The 16,551-nt window shown below is 29.0% G+C and overlaps 1 protein-coding gene across 3 annotated transcripts in view; it reads left to right on the plus strand.

Moving 5' to 3' along the window:
• LOC136972272 (phospholipid-transporting ATPase VA) overlaps positions 1–16,551 on the plus strand; it is a 95,178-nt gene that overhangs the window by 28,111 nt on the left and 50,516 nt on the right. For all 3 annotated transcript variants that reach the window (XM_067266846.1, XM_067266833.1, XM_067266840.1), the window contains exon 2: positions 14,259–14,719. In XM_067266846.1, the coding sequence (XP_067122947.1) occupies positions 14,265–14,719 (455 nt within the window). In that variant the 5' untranslated portion in view covers positions 14,259–14,264. The remainder of the gene's footprint in view (positions 1–14,258; positions 14,720–16,551) is intronic.

Genomic DNA, 16,551 nt, shown 5'->3' on the forward strand with positions numbered 1-16,551 from the left:
TAGTTTCAACTTATGCTGTAACTGCACAAGTAAATTCGACTTATGTCATTTTTCGACTTACGTTGCCTCTCCTGGAACCAATTACCGACGTAAGGCGAGGTATGCCTGTAATTTCTGACCAGCATCATGTTTTAAAGAATTTGGAGCTTTTTTCAAATTGTCTATTGGATAGCAAGGGTATTAAGCCAAAATTTCAACATAGACATCATCCTTGTCATTCATTATTATTTTTAACAAACCCTTGATTGAAATAAATAACATTGCTTGTGAAGTTATGGTATTTATAATATGAATAGACAGAAAGTTCTCAGAATTGCATATAATGGCAATGTTATTCTCATGAAACAGGTGGCATCAGGAACCAGCACCACTACTTGTCATGCAAGCAACATTTTGGTACCAAAGAGGAAATAGAAAATGCAATGGAAGCAATGAGTATGGATTACAATGAAGAAAATGGAGAAACAGAAGTTTGTGCTGTGATAAAGTATCTGGTAAAGGAGGAGTTTAATGCCATTGACATCAAAACCAATTTGTATCAAGTTTTGAAGAAGTCCATCCTGTCATATTCAATGGTAAGCAAGTGGGTGACATTTTTCAAGCTTGGCTGAGAAAATGTGGAGGCCAATAGTTGCAGTAGACAAACCTGCAACTGCTGTTACCCCAGAAAACGTAGAAAAAATTCTTGATAATGTCTGGCTGACCACTATTTGAAAGTGTGGGAGATTGCTGAGGTCATGGGTATCTCTGCTGACCAGCTATATAAAAATCCTAACTAAGGAACTAGGCCTGACTAAGGTCTCTGCAAGATGGGTACTACATTTGCCCAAGGCAACCAAAAATGTATGTGGACAACAACTTCCAAGGAGTGTTTGAACATCTACCAGAGAAGTCCATGGAAATTTTTGTGTCATTATTTGACCACAGACAAGACTACAGAATCTAAACAACAATGTAAACAGTAGAAACATGCATCTTCACCAACTCCAAAGATAGCAAAAGTGGTTCCTCCAGCATGGAAATTCATGGCCTCCATTTTTTGGGATGCCAAGGAATTATTCTTATTGGCTACTTGGAAAAGAATAAGACCATCACAGCTACTTTTTATCGTAACCTGTTAGAGAAATCAAAGACTGCTATTGTGGAGAAAAGGTCTCATATGAATAAGAAAATCCTTTTTCATCATGATAATGCACTAGTGCATTTTGTCTGCCTCATCCAGCAAAACTTGCCAGCCTTCACTTCTAAATCCTTTCCCACTCTCCAAATTCTCTTGACTTGGATCCTAGTGATTTTCACCCCTTTCCAAAGCTGAAGAAAATGCTGGCAGGCAAGAAATTTCAAATGAAGAGGTCATCGCTGAGGCAAACAGCTATTTTGCAGGACTAAACAAATTGGCTTTTCCTGCTGGATTGAAGACATTGGAACACTGTTGGAATAAGTGTGTTATTCTAAGAGGAGATTATATGAAAAAATAAAAAACAATTCAACTAAATTTTGTATTTTATAATATGCGATTCTGAGAACTTTCCGAATCACACACATGCATAATTTATTATTTTGGAAGTCATTATTTTTTTCTTTTTAGGAGAATCATGTTGTTACATCTTGAGACAAAAATTTTAAAAGCAATAAATTTACTTATATTTTGACTACTATTAAAATTTAGTTAAATAGTTTTTAAACATTTTAAATAATAGTCAACAGACACAATAATAAATCTGATCAACAAATTTCATTTAATAAAGTCTCTATTTATTTTCTGATGAGAAAACACCAGTAGAAATTTCATCGGAGTTAGCTAGATAGAAAATTATTTTGACTACAGTTAACAAAGCTATTAAAAGTAAAATAATAATTATATATCAAATTAACCAAGAATTAAGATTTTCTAATTTTACTTAAATTCTTTTTTTCAATTAAAAAAATGTGTTACAGTAAAAATTTTTTAACATATTTATAATAAAATTATAAGTTCTTGCTTTTGCGATATAGTTGGCATACATACAGGGTAACATTTTGTTGATGAATGCCGTATTATATATAGCAGACATGGGCAAATGTGGCTCCTTTGGAGTTACATGTGGCTCTTGCTGAAAATGTTAATTTCTGTTTTTTATTATTATTTTTACAGTTTTTACAATTTTATTTTTATAATTTTGTAAAAATATGTTTATTAAAAAAAATTCAATATTTGTTTTGTTATATAATAAAATCGTGCGCCTTACCATACTATCCGCCACAACAGTACAGAACTGCGGCTCCCATGCATTTTGCTCAACCTACATTTCGGCTCCCACTGAACTCTTGCTTGCCTACCCCTGATATAGAGATATATTTACTGATTAAGATAGAAAAAAAATCTTTAAATATTTTATGTAACAGTTTAATTACTATTCATCTTTACATACTTGCAACATAATGAAATTTTTGAATAAAAATTAAACAAATATATGATATATTAATTCATTATTGTTTTTATTAAAAAATTATCCATAAACTAATCTCTTATTAAAGATAAAAGTTTGAGATAAAGTTTTATATGTAAGTTTACATATTTTGGCATGAACTCCCAAATATACATATCTAATTTTCTGAATTGTTGTGTTCAAGTGTTAAAGTTCAAAACCAGTGTTTATAGAAATATAAGAAAAATCATAAAATAAATTGACACTAGAGTAAATTTAGAAAAGGTAGTGTAAAGAATAATTAAACAGTATAAATACAGTATTAATTATTATTTTATTATTATTACATATTGGGATAACATGGGAATTACAGATTAATTTTGCAACTTAGATATATGGCATCAGTTACATCATGAGTTATGTAATTTGTTACATTAGGTATGAAATCAATAACTAGTCATCTTTTGTGCATGTATGAACTAAAATTTAAAGCAAAACATAAATTATCATTTAAAATTTCTAATATTTTTCTCCTAGATTTAAAATATAAAGTCTATATTTATAAATTGAAAACATTTTTGAGAATATTTTTTATTAAATTTATATTTTAAGATATTGAATTAAATCAGATTTTACAATGAAAAAATCTGTAAGTAAATAAATAAATATCTTGGAAAGGATTTTTTTTTAAGATTATCTTTAGCTAGATCAATCAATACTTATATCCAAATCTATAATCAAAATGAGGTTAATGTTACCCTTGGTGCCAAGATGGCAGCTTGTCTCTGATTCCAGCAAGAAAACAGTGGGACGCATGTTCTAACCTAACCTAACCTATTCTAATAAATTACCATAATTATTAGCAACCAAATTATTAGAATAGGTTAGGTTAGGTTAGAACGTGCGTTCCACTGTTTCCTTGCTGGAATCGGAGATGAGCTGCCATCTTGACACCAAGGGTTACATTAACCCAAAATGATTTTTATATTTTTGATATTTTGAACAATATTTTAAAAGAATGTCTTTATAAGTCAGTTTTTGTTTATATAGTAAATTGTACATTGTAAAAATAAATTAATTTTAATATTGTTTTTCATATGTATATAAATACCAAATTAAGAAAAATAATTTATAAATTTTTTATGATTTTGACATATTTTAAGATGAGTAATATAAGTATAGAATTTTTGTGTGTTTTTGTTTAAAATAATCTACTATTTTAACTAGTAAGTTGAATATTTATTCATATTTTTCTAATTTTTAAGTATATACTATATTCTGAAATATAAATTTTATTGTATTTACTTATTTTTTTCACTTTGATTTATTTAGTCTCTTAAATTGCCTTTCTTTATTTTTTCCCCATTGCATAATTATCTCTTTCATTTAGGCTTAATTCCACTCCTAAAAATTTTTTACATTTTTATCTTTTTATGAAAGTTAATTATGTAGGCAGAGCATCTAAAGAGACACTATGGGTAATTGATGATTCTATTATTGATTTGGTATTTTCACTGTCATGTGCATTACAGAGCTCTCAACCTGCAATTTCAAAAAAGCTGGTGTCATTGTCAATACTACAATACTGGTGTAATGTACTAATAAACATACACCTGGCAAAACTGGCAAAAAATAGATATATTTTAATGTTATGTTCTATTTTTTGAATATGCATTCAATTTTTTTTGTTTTATATAGCCTGATGATGTCCATTTAAAACAGAAAACATTTGTTTTCATTAAAATATATCTGTTTTTTTTTTGTTAGTTATTGGTGTATAGTTGTGTTTATTTGCTGGTATCATTGTCATAAAAAGCTGAAATTTGCCTAAAAAGCTAACAACCAAAATTTTAATTAAAATGTGGTGGTTTGACAGTTTTAATGGTCAAGACGCACAGAAGTGATACCTCTAGGCATACCTATAGTGCAAGGCATACAAAAATGATAATCTTATTTAACAGTTTATTTCATCACACCCATTTTGAACTTTTGATCATTTTGCACCCATTATACTAATACAATAGTGTAGACCAATAATTTCCAAATTTAGAGTTCTGAATCTATGTGGGGTTACCAATTCTGTGATCGCATATACACTTTTTCATGAACATTATTTTTTTACTTAAAAAACTTTTAAAAATATAGATAACACTTGATTGATTGTCAATCATAAACAACAAAAAAAAGGGGGTTAGTGGATTTATATGCATTTCTTAACAATGTCATTCTAACATATGAAAAAACTATGTCAAAAATAATTGTTAGAAAAAGGAAATATGTTGTGGAATTTTTAAAATATAGATTTCCATATAAGGAAGTTAATGGCAAGCATGTATCATTTTGTATAATTCACCAAACATCTTATACACTTTCCCAGCACAGAATTAGCTTATTGTAAGAATGCAATGGTCTTCAGAATGTTAGCAAATAGTAAGGATAAAAGATATTTAAACAGAGTCCAAGAGGTATATGATAGATTTCTTGGACTCTGCTTGTGTATCTTTTATCCTCTGTTTATGACAACAGGTTTGATCAACACTTAACTTACATTGGATCAACAAACAGATTGTTGTCTCAAAGAATTAAAGAACATCAGTGCAATATTAATACAAATAATCCATTAACTACTTTGACTCAGTATACCAGCAATCCTGGGATAGCCAGTAATTTTGAAGAAGCAATGCTTTTACAAGTTTTCGAAGAATATGGTTGCTAATGTCGCTCATCCTTAAAGGATGATTGTTTTGATAAAAAGACATGTAGCACTGTTTATCACCTGGAAAATGTTATTTGATAACTTTCTGAGAGTACTAAAGAGGAGAGTAACATGCAATGAAACCAAAATACAAGCCAGGTCATAAAATTATATGTATTATTTCTCAGTGCATGTGTTTTATATAACTTGGAGTTTAATGATTTCCTTATTAAATTATGATAAGCAATGAGACATGGGCTCTGCTTATTCAAATAGCATATCTACATAAAAGAATTTATAAAGTGTTCTGAAAATAGAATCTTTTCAAGATTTCAAATTTTTAACAGTGCAATCTAAAGCAGGCTTCTCAAATAAGCTAAAATTTAAAATCATTCATATATTTTATTAAAGTACTGTGCTGGAAAAGTTTGTAAGGTGTTTGGTATTAGTGAATTTATAGCAATTTCAGCTTAGACATGTGGTGTCATTCTGCACAAATTGTAGTGAGACTTTTGCAGGTTTTCAGTTCTTAAATACATTTTTAATGTCTTACCTATTTCTACCAGGAGCCTGGAGAGTTTCCTGATAGTGCATTACATAAATAAGGGTTTGGTTAGTCCCGGACCTGAACTTTACATGGGCAGCAGTAATGAAAAATTGTTAATGAATCAAACTCGAAATAATTACTATACATAATAATAAAAAATATATTTATCCTTCTAAACCCAAATATGTACAATAATGAAATAAAGTTTAATAAAATTTCAAAATATAATAAAAAGATATTTTGAAATTTTATTAAACTATATATATATATGTATCAGTGGCGTAGCTTGGGTGTCAGCTGCCCGGGGCCGAGGAAAATTTTGCCGCCCCCTTATTTAGGTATTTTTACAAGATATTATTATTTATTGTGAAATTTTGCCGCCCCCTAGAAGTGCCGCCCGAGGCGGGCCGCCCCTGCCGCCCCTGCCGCCCCCACTATGCTACGCCACTGATATGTATATATATTAGTTTTTTCGATTTGATAAACTTTTCCTGACACTTGAGGACTTATAAATTAAGTTATAACTGCCTTATAATTATTTCCACAAAACAAACAAAAATATGAAATTGAAATCTGTTGAAAATTCACAAAGAAATCTTACAAATTAAATTGGCCTAACCATCACCAAGAAACTTCTATTTCATCAATGGAACTTGAAAGTCTTGCTTTAAACCTGCTCGATCTTTAGCATCACTTGTTCAGTCTTGAGCTTCACCTCCTTCTTACTGTGTAGTTGGTGACATTACATGATTATGCCCACTTAACACTATTTTACATATTCAAGTGGCTGACATTCTTTTAATTCTAGTAATCTTTCTTTAAGTCATGCCATTGCCCTTACATTTAATCTTTTAAAATTTTTCATTGTGCCTTTTTGTGACAATTTGTGGTGGGAGATCATTCTTTTAACTTCCTGTGGAAGTTCTCCCCTGAGATGTTGTTTCCAGGTTTGATGACATAATTGTGTGGTCGTTTGTTATGTGATGTGATGTTGTCCGCAAAGGAAATGTACAAATAATAGAAAAGACACACGAAAACTTTCTATATTACACAATCTTTTCTTTATTCACGATGAATGGGTTTGGTTTTAAGAAATTCCAACTGTTCTTGTAAAACTTTACAAAATTTGAGGTGCGTTGCATAGGGATTCTTGTTGGATTTTCATACAAGTCGGGAATAAAATTTTACACCTGGAATAATCATGTAACAATCTTCTTAGCCTAACTGCGTACGTGAATCTCATTTAATTAAATCTTACAACTACCTTAAAACTAACTTAACTTAACTTAAGGAAGTGAAAATAGAGACAGAAAAATGAAGAATTGGGAGAAATGAAGAATGGAAGTTTACAGTCACCTGGAATTTTATTCTTTTGTCTGTGCTGATGTGCTCTTTGGGTAGGAGTTCTTTCAGAGGTTAATGTTCTTGCCATCTCGATGATTCCTTTTACTCTTTCTTGGATTCTTGAATATCAAGTTCCCTTTCAAATTTGCTGCCTAGGTACGATTCTTTCCCCATATCAACCTCAAGTTCTCTCAGTTTCTCAAAGGCATCCTCAGGCCTTTCGCTAATACGGAGTTCTTTCTGTTCCTTCTTTCTTAACAGACTTTGTTCCCTCAATCTTCTTGTCAAGATCTCTCTTCGACCTTGTTAGCAGTGTGAAAAACTGATCAACTCGCCAGTCATTTTTCACCCGGTCACCTTATCTCCTACTGTTCTCTTCCTCTGTGGAATGGCTAATCCTACCCAAAGGCAATAATGGTCATCCTAGAAAGTTCCAGAAAAAGATAGAAGAAATCACAGAAATAGAATAGAATTATGACTATATACAAATATACATGTTTTCATATATATATATATATATGGCTAATGGCCACACAGGTGAGGTGCAGCAGTCTATCCTTAATGAAATAAAATGCTCCAAAATAAGTAGAATAATGAACTAAAAATAATCCCCAAACAAAAATAAAATGGTTAAGAATCAACTCCTTACACATTCACCTTTATAACCACTTAAAAAGGGGGTTTTTTGGATGAATAAACCTAAATGTTATGTCCTTTGAATCTAACATTCACCCAAGTTCAAGAATTACTCTTAGTATTACTCTTAGTAATTCTTGAACTCTCTTAAAGATGATAACTGGAAACATCAGCAAAACCATGGACAGATGCTAAATGCAGTGGTTCAATGGACAGCATCCTTGAAAAAGCTAATTGTCCATGCTAAAAGCAAACAGCTGAGATTCGATATTAATTTCTTAAAATAACTAAAGAATGCTACTTTCTGATTTAGAATAGTTTAATAAATGCAAAATCCTATTTACATGATGATTCTAAATGAAAATTTAAAATTTCCGGAATAACATTTACTATTGATGCTATTGAAATGATTTTAGAATTCCAAGATGGACATTAATATTGTTGACTTCAAATTGCAAGTAGTCTGTAACTTACAATGGAATTCCATCATAAGCCAAACATGAAATAACTGTGATAGTTCCAAATGTTGCATACAACCTTCCTGTTATATATTCTAATCAGCCATTGGACAGGACTTGACATATCCTGGGATTGCTTGTTGGAATTCAATCCCACAAATTACAATACATTTAATATAAATATGTTTAACTTATCTTTAGAATGTACTGTACTTGTGATAATGTATCTGTAAGGTAATCAATATGTTTTATTTATTTTGTCAATATGTCTGTTGACAAATTTGTCAACAAACAGATTACATTTTAGAGTTTTAAATATTGTCATTTTATATTCATTATAGATTTAAGAATTTTTTCATATAAGATGAAAATTTTGTAAATAATAATTATATAAAATTATAATGTAGTAAAAAAAATTTTTCTTTAATACTTTTGTCAAAATTCAATGTTATTTACTGGATTCATATATTTGTGTAATACATTTATGTCATTTGAAGCGGTAATAGCATAAACATTAATAGTGGTTTAATTACATTTCAATGAATTTGTTTTGTATGAACTGGTTTATTCTGAAAGTAATCATTAATTTCCTTCTGTTGCTAGGCATTTAAGATGAAAATGAGGACAATGCTACAGTTAAGCCTACTTTTTTCATGGAAATTACTCAATGTTATTATTTGATAAATAAGATAATTTAGATTTTACTACTATTGAAATAATTGCACAACATTTCACAAATTGTTTTTTATTTTATTAAATAAATGACTAAATATATACATGTATACATTATTTGTTATTTTATTCAATATGAATAAATAACAAATAATTAGCATTTCAGTGAATTTAGTTGCCTTACAGTCCTTAATTTTCTTACAATATTATAAATTGTCTACTTGGACATAACTTATTAATAGGACTTTATACTGGTGTATTGGTTAGTGACACAAAGATGAGTTCAGAGTCAAAAAAACAAAAATTCTTTATTTTATCACCTGTAGTAATTTTTCCTGGAAAAACTGATTCTGAACTCATCTTTGTGTCACTAACCAATACACCGGTATAAAGTCCTATTAATAAGTTATGTCCAAGTAGACAATTTATAATATTGTAAAAAAATCAGCATTTCAGTAAGGAAGCAAGATTTAAATATTCTATAACAGGCATGGGCAAATGTGGCTCCGAGAGCTGCATGTGGCTCTTTTTGAGTTACATGCGGCCCTTGCTGAAAGTGTTAATTTCTGTTTTTTATTATTAGTTTTACAATTTTATTTTTTATAATTTTGTGAAAATATATTTATTAAAAAAATTCAATATTTGTTTTATATTATATAATAAAATCGCTTGCCTTACCATACTATCCGCCACGACAGTACTGCGGCTCCCATGCATTTGCAAAACCTACATTTTGGCTCCCACTGAACTCTTGCTTGCCCACCCCTGTTCTATAATAAACATTTCAAAATTCTTTGATTTTTCTTCAAATAGTTTCTTAAATTCTTTTGTAGAATAGTTTAAAATGATACAATACAAGTTAAAAGAAATGTTTAAAATAGACTAACACTTGACTCTTTTCAAAATATGCAATTCTATATTTTGAAAATATACAATTGCATATTTTTAAAAGTGTATTTGTTCTGTACAATTGTTGCAGCAGTGGTTCTCAAATTGTAGTATATGTTTTCCTAGTGGGATATTTTCTAGGGGTTACAGAAAATTTATTATTCTGATTATGACTAAACATAATTATTTCAGCATTAAAATTTGATTTTATGTAGTGGTATGTATCTGTACAAGGTGCAGTCAAAACATTCTGGGACTGGTCCAGTAAAAAATATCTGATGTACACGTTAATTTATTGAGAGTTGTCACCTTCAAAATAAGTTATTTCTGAAGCTGTATATAGATTCCAGTGCTTCTCCCAGTTTCCAAAAAAATTCCTGAAACTTTTTTGTGACATCATTAAGAATTTGCTGTAATTCTGTTTGACAGTCATCAATGTTCTCAAATCATTATCCTTTTCACACTGTTTTTGTGTGTGGAAATAGAAAAAAGTTACATGGTGTCAACAAACAGTCTGGGGAATATGGAGGGAGGATACCATGGCATTTTACTTTTGGCTAGAAACTGTTGAATAGAGATAGCTGTGTGAATGGAAAAGTTGTCATCATGAAACAACAAGTTCTGAGCTTTCTAAAGATCTGTCTTTTTTGCCTGACATTTTCATGCAGGCACCTCAAAACTCCATATAAAAATTTTGATTCATAGTTTGACCTTGTGGAACAAATTCTCGAAGAACAATTCCCTCCCTATCGAAAAGAACAATGAGTGTGTTTTTCAGATTTCAATGGAAATTGCAAATTGGCGAGAACATGGATCTAATCTAAATAGCAAGAAACAAAAACTACATGCAGTAATGGCACAAAATTTGGTGGTAAGCTAAATAACGATGTCTATTATGCATCCTAGTTTGTACAAGTTCAGTATGTGGCCAATTATAGTGCCATGTCACCAGTCCTGGAACTTTTTCACTGCACCTTGTATATGCTATTTTACTTTTGTTTTGTTTAAAATACACCCAATTGTTTTTTAGAGATTTTTTTTACATTTTGATTTTGATTTAACATTGCCTGGAAAAAATTCAGTTCTCTTTTTACACCAATTGTTTTAATCTAACATGTTTCAATAAATTTGCTTTTAAAAATCTCCATTTGATTTTAATTCTAAGAAAAAAATATTCATATTTTCTTTCCTAGAAAATTGGTCTTCTGAAAATTTCTTAAAAATTGTTTTTTTAAGCCTGCTACAATTAAGTTTTAACAATTAAATTAAAACTTTAATGTAGCAATTGTGTGTTAACTTAATTAAGTTTTAAGATTTGGCTGTTATTTTGTGATTTATTTGAATGTGTGTAGTGACAATCAATCTTTCATTTTGACTTTATCCCAGTATTGAAGCAGTCAGAAAAAATATAATTCAAGTTTGATGATATTTTTAACAATTGCATTCCTTCTGTTTTTTTTTTAAATACAGAATAGTTTTTATATGCTATTTGGTGTTAAAAGCTAGAAGTGTTTTAATGTTTAATTGAAAAAGTGGAATAAAAAATAAAATTTGTATGAATAATATAAATTTGTTAGATTTTTCTGATAAGTTATTAATATAACTGTCCTTCCTCTGCTTTTATTAATTAACATTGAAATACAGTGGTACCCTCATACTTTGAATAATTCTAACTTCAGAGTTTGAATGCTGAATTTGACAAAAATTTGCCTCAGAGTTTGAATTATGTTTCAAAGTTCAAATTGCACATGCAGAAAAAAATACACTTGAAGCATAAATACAATCCGTTGTGATTCCAAATCGTCTCTTGCTCTCACTCTTTCATTATGCTCTTGCTATTATTGCTTTATTTTTTGTGTGTTTGTTTATATATAGTATATTTTGTGTTTGTTGTTTTTTAATAATTTCTTTCTGTAATTTTTCTTCATCAACAGCTTTCGGATGCTTTCTACATACAAAATGTAGAAGGCATCCAAAACCTTTAGTTCAAAATTTCTTAAACAGTACTTTTTTAATGCTTGAAGTTTAGTAGCATCTTCCCAACACACATTACAAATTGTTTTTAATGTTTGTATAGCATTATATTCTTTCCAAAACTCAGAGCATATGCCCAATTTGCTTTTTATCTGAAGACATTTCAACTTAATGTTATTCAAACAAAATGTGAAGAAATAAAATAAGTTTTTAAACAAAGAACACAATCACACATTATTGCTAATGTGAGATTCTCACATTAATGTTCTTTATAATTGAATGTTACTGTATAATTAAATCACACATCTATGTTAAGTAACAACAGTAGTTAATAATAAGCAAAACTCTGTATAACAGAATATAACCATTACTTATTAACCATGGTATTCGAGAAGTATATGGAAGCAACAAAGTCTAAGAAGAAGGTTCTGTATTAACAATTGAAATGAAAAAGGAACTTATCACAAAGCACAAAAGTGATACATGGTGTGGCGGGTCTGGTGGCCACGTTTAAGACGCTAAAGTCTACAGTGTGCAATTTTCATTTTATTATCCAGTATTTATATATTTTATTTATTGTTTTTGTGTTTCAATTTATTATTAGGGCATTTTATTCTGTTATTTTTATCTTAACTTCTGTGTATTTCCTGTTTTAAGTTTATTTCCTGTTTTAAGTTTAGTTTTAAGTCTGGGAATGAATTAATTGATTTTCCATTATTTATAATGGGAAAAATTGCTTTGGACTTTCGAACGATTTGGAGTTCAAATAGCCTCCTGGAATGAAATAAATTTAAACTACAAGGCACCACTGTATTTTGTTTAAACACATTCTAAAACCAATTACATTAATTGGTTTATTGTATTATTTTTACTGGTTTTTAAGGTCTGGAACCAATCATCTATTTTTCCGTTTTTGTAAAATGGAGTTTTGGGAACATACCTATCATGTTCCCAAAGTATTGTGTTATCAAAAAGCTATAAGAAAATTTTAGGATGTATTTTATTCTAAATAAAACTAAGAAAAATATAGGTTAATATAAGAAAAGTGTAGGAGATCACAATGGATGTTGATGGCCGTTAATGAAACTAAAAACAAGTTATTGTTATGATGGAAAAGAAATTAGAAACATAAAATAAAATGTATATAAACTGTGTTATTTATGTTGTTAATGAATTTTCTAGATTATCCAGATTGAGCTGGTCCTATTTGAGCTAGATAAACAGGGTTCCACTGTAAAATGTAGGTTTTATTGCTAAAAGAAGCTTTTGGACTTATATTTTATTATATTTTGGCATTAAGTGCATATTCATCTTTTTAAAGGTGTAATTGTGTATAATACTAAACTTTAACTTTGTCATAATATTTCCCTTGGAAACACAAAAGAAAATACATTAAATTAGATGTGAAACTAAGTCTCCAGATCTTAAAAATTTTGAGTTAATGACATGATCTCAAACCTATTTTAACTTACAGAAATACAGAATGCATTGAGTATATGGAAGTTAAGTTAGGACAAAAATAAAATTTGAGTTAAGAAAGCTTGATGTCTATTCTATTAATTTTTTGACACTGAATTTATAACAAACTTGAAATATGATGTAATATACTTTGTTTTGAGTAAATTTCTAAGGATGTATACAGATTCTTGAAACATTACTTGGGTATAAGCTTTTATTCAAATTCTCTACTGTAAATATAATTCACATAAAATAGTTTATTGTTTATTTTGATCTAATTTTTTCCTTTACTTTGAATATCATAATAACATATTTTTGATAGCAAGTACATTTTTTACTCCATATTTTAGATTCAGTTACTCAGCATTTCTTTTTATGTAAAGTATCTCAAATTTGAATTTTATTTATTTTATAATTTTATTTAATATCACAAAACATGTTAATAGATTCTTAATTTTGATATATAAAGTACAAAATATTGAGAATTAAAAATATAATGTTTTTTACATCTTTTGTACATTAACAACAAAGAACAATATATTATGTGAATTTAGTTGCCTTACAGTCCTTAATTTTCTTACAATATTGTAAATTGTCTACTTGGACATAACTTATTAATAGGACTTTATACCGGTGTATTGGTTATCAACACAAAGATGAGTTCAGAATCAGAAAAACAAAAATTCTTTATTTTTATCACCTGTAGTAATTTTTCCTGAAAAAACTGAACTCATCTTTGTGTCGCTAACCAATACACCGGTATAAAGTCCTATTAATAAGTAATGTCCAAGTAGACAATTTATAATATTGTAAAAAAATACATATTATCTTTGCCATATTAATGGAAGGATGGTATCATTGGTATTTAAATCCTTGGTTAATGTAACCCTTGGTGCCAAGATGGCGGATCGTCTCTGATTCCAGCAAGGAAACAGTGGGATGCACATTCAAACCTAACCTAACCTATTCTAATAAATTACCATAATTATTAGCAACCAAATTATTAGAATAGATTAGGTTAGGTTAGAATGTGCGTCCCACTGTTTCCTTGCTGGAATCAGAGACGAGCTGCCATCTTGGCACCAAGGGTTACATTAACCGAATCCTCTTATATTATATATAAGTAAATAACAATCTGGTTTTATATAAATTGATTGATTAAATTATTATTTTTACAGTTGAAGATGACAGACCAAGAGCAAAATATTCAATTTAATCAACCATGTGTGCAGTGTTCAAGAACTTCATTTTTATCCAAAATTTTTAGAAAATGCAAGTCATCATCGCCATCAGATAAAGAGATTCGAATTGTTGTGCCAAATCATACTACAAATAAGAATATATCTGACAGGCAGCATCCAAACCATGCCTATCTTGCCAACAAAATTAGGACAACAAGATATACCATTCTTTCTTTTATACCAAAAAATATTTTTGAACAATTTCATAGGTTTGCAAATTTATACTTTTTGGGTATTGTTGTTCTTAATTGGTTAATTGAAGCATTTGGTAGAGAAATTTCTATGGTTCCTCTTGGATTTGTGCTTGGTGTAACAGCAGTTAAGGATGCTTTTGAAGATTGGAGGAGATATAAATCAGATAAAAGGGTAAACAGTTCTACATGTAGGATATTTAATAAGTAAGAATATTTCGTTACTTTTTATTTTTAAATTAAAATATAGATTTTATATAATAATGCTCTACTAGTCTATAGAAATATGAAACTTTATTTTTAACATCTTATCAAACCATAATACTGATAGATTGGAATAGTTTATATAGTAAGGTCTTGTTTTATGTTTCCTCATTTTATAAAGATTCAAATTAATGAACATTTCAAAATTTATAAAAAATCAAAAATATAACCAAAGATGAAAGACAAAAACAAAAGCATAAATGCAATGCAGGTATCCCTTAATGCAATTAATTAATCCCTTAATGCTACCGTATATCTCAAAATCACATTAATCAAATACCTCTGTGTAATACAGTGATACCTTGGTACTTGACTGAACAATCACAACCCACTAGAACAAATTTTCGGTTAATAACAAATATTTTTATTCAAATTTTGTCATCCATGAAAAAGCTTTCTATGATAAAAATAAGTAACTAAATTAAAAATAAAATGAAACCTTAGAACTGCCTACTCTCATCAGACAACATTATACTCTATCCATCTCGTTTTTTCACTTAATGCATGTGGAACACAATCATCATGTTGGTGATACACTATGATTTTTTCAAGTTTGAATTATTATTAATAATTTCTTTCCAAAATTTCCCAAACAAAACTTTCAAAGCCACATTTGACACATCTGACATTTAGGAGCATCTTTCCCATACACACCATGAGTATTTTATACTGTTTATATAGTGTTATATCCTTTACAAGTTGCCAGAAAGTCATGGAGAGAGGAAAATTTGGAAGAGCTGGCAGTATAATTTTCTGAAGAGGACAGTAAGGAGGATAACAAAGTTTAAGAAATTGTATCACTTGGCTAATGTGAGAGACACTTAAAGAAGCTTTAACACAGATACAGACTACCCATGAACCTCTTTGTGATCACAATCACATTTTTATGAAAATTTAAAACATATTTTGACATTAATATTTTTTAATTTATAATAAATTTAAGAAAAAAACATGAAAAATAAAGGAAATTAAACTTTATTTAGCTATTTAATCAAGACAATTTTGGAAAAAGTATTTAAATGTAGTTTATTAATTTTCAACTTTCCTGTGTAAGTGGAACAAGTGAATATTTTGTTTTAATTAAGATCTGTATGATAATTTACTTATAAAACAGCATTGAAAAGAATTTTGAAATAAAAATGGATTTTATTTTTTAATTCTTTTTAAAGCTGTATTTTGGTTTTGGTTTTTCATTAAAATTGAAACTGAACAAAGTAGAGACAAGTAGCTGAGACTGACTTGTCTTTACTACAAGCAGATAAGTGTAACTAGACAGTGATATAACAAGTAACTGAATTGATTAGAAACAAAGTAAACAACATTACAATTTCACTTTTTAAATATATGGTTTTCCTGCATTTTGGAAAATTATGCCTATAGACATTAATTGAGATGCTTTTCCATTTTTGTGGCTATTTCTGTAATATTTTTTATACCATAAATTTCCCTGTGACAACTTTAATTTTTTAAATCTTGTTGACACAATTGGACATATTCTACAGCTCTGAACCAAACCTTAGTCTACTATTCTGTGTACTGGAGTTTCCAATAAGCAAAATAGTAGAGTTTAACCTATGAAGTTAGTTAATGATAAAAAATGAACCTTACTCTAGTGACATTACCTAAATTAAAATAAGGCAGGTTATTGAATTTATTTATTAAAAAGTAAAGTTTGTTTAGATTAATAATCTTAGATCATTAGAACAAGTGAGCACAGTCATATTATGCTGATGGTAAAGTCTACATAAGCAATAAAAAATAATTTACAGTGGAAT

Source organism: Centruroides vittatus, unplaced genomic scaffold (assembly GCF_030686945.1).
Source record: "Centruroides vittatus isolate TY-2023 unplaced genomic scaffold, ASM3068694v2 contig_1057, whole genome shotgun sequence".
In the NCBI taxonomy this organism is placed as follows: Eukaryota; Metazoa; Arthropoda; class Arachnida; order Scorpiones; family Buthidae; genus Centruroides; species Centruroides vittatus.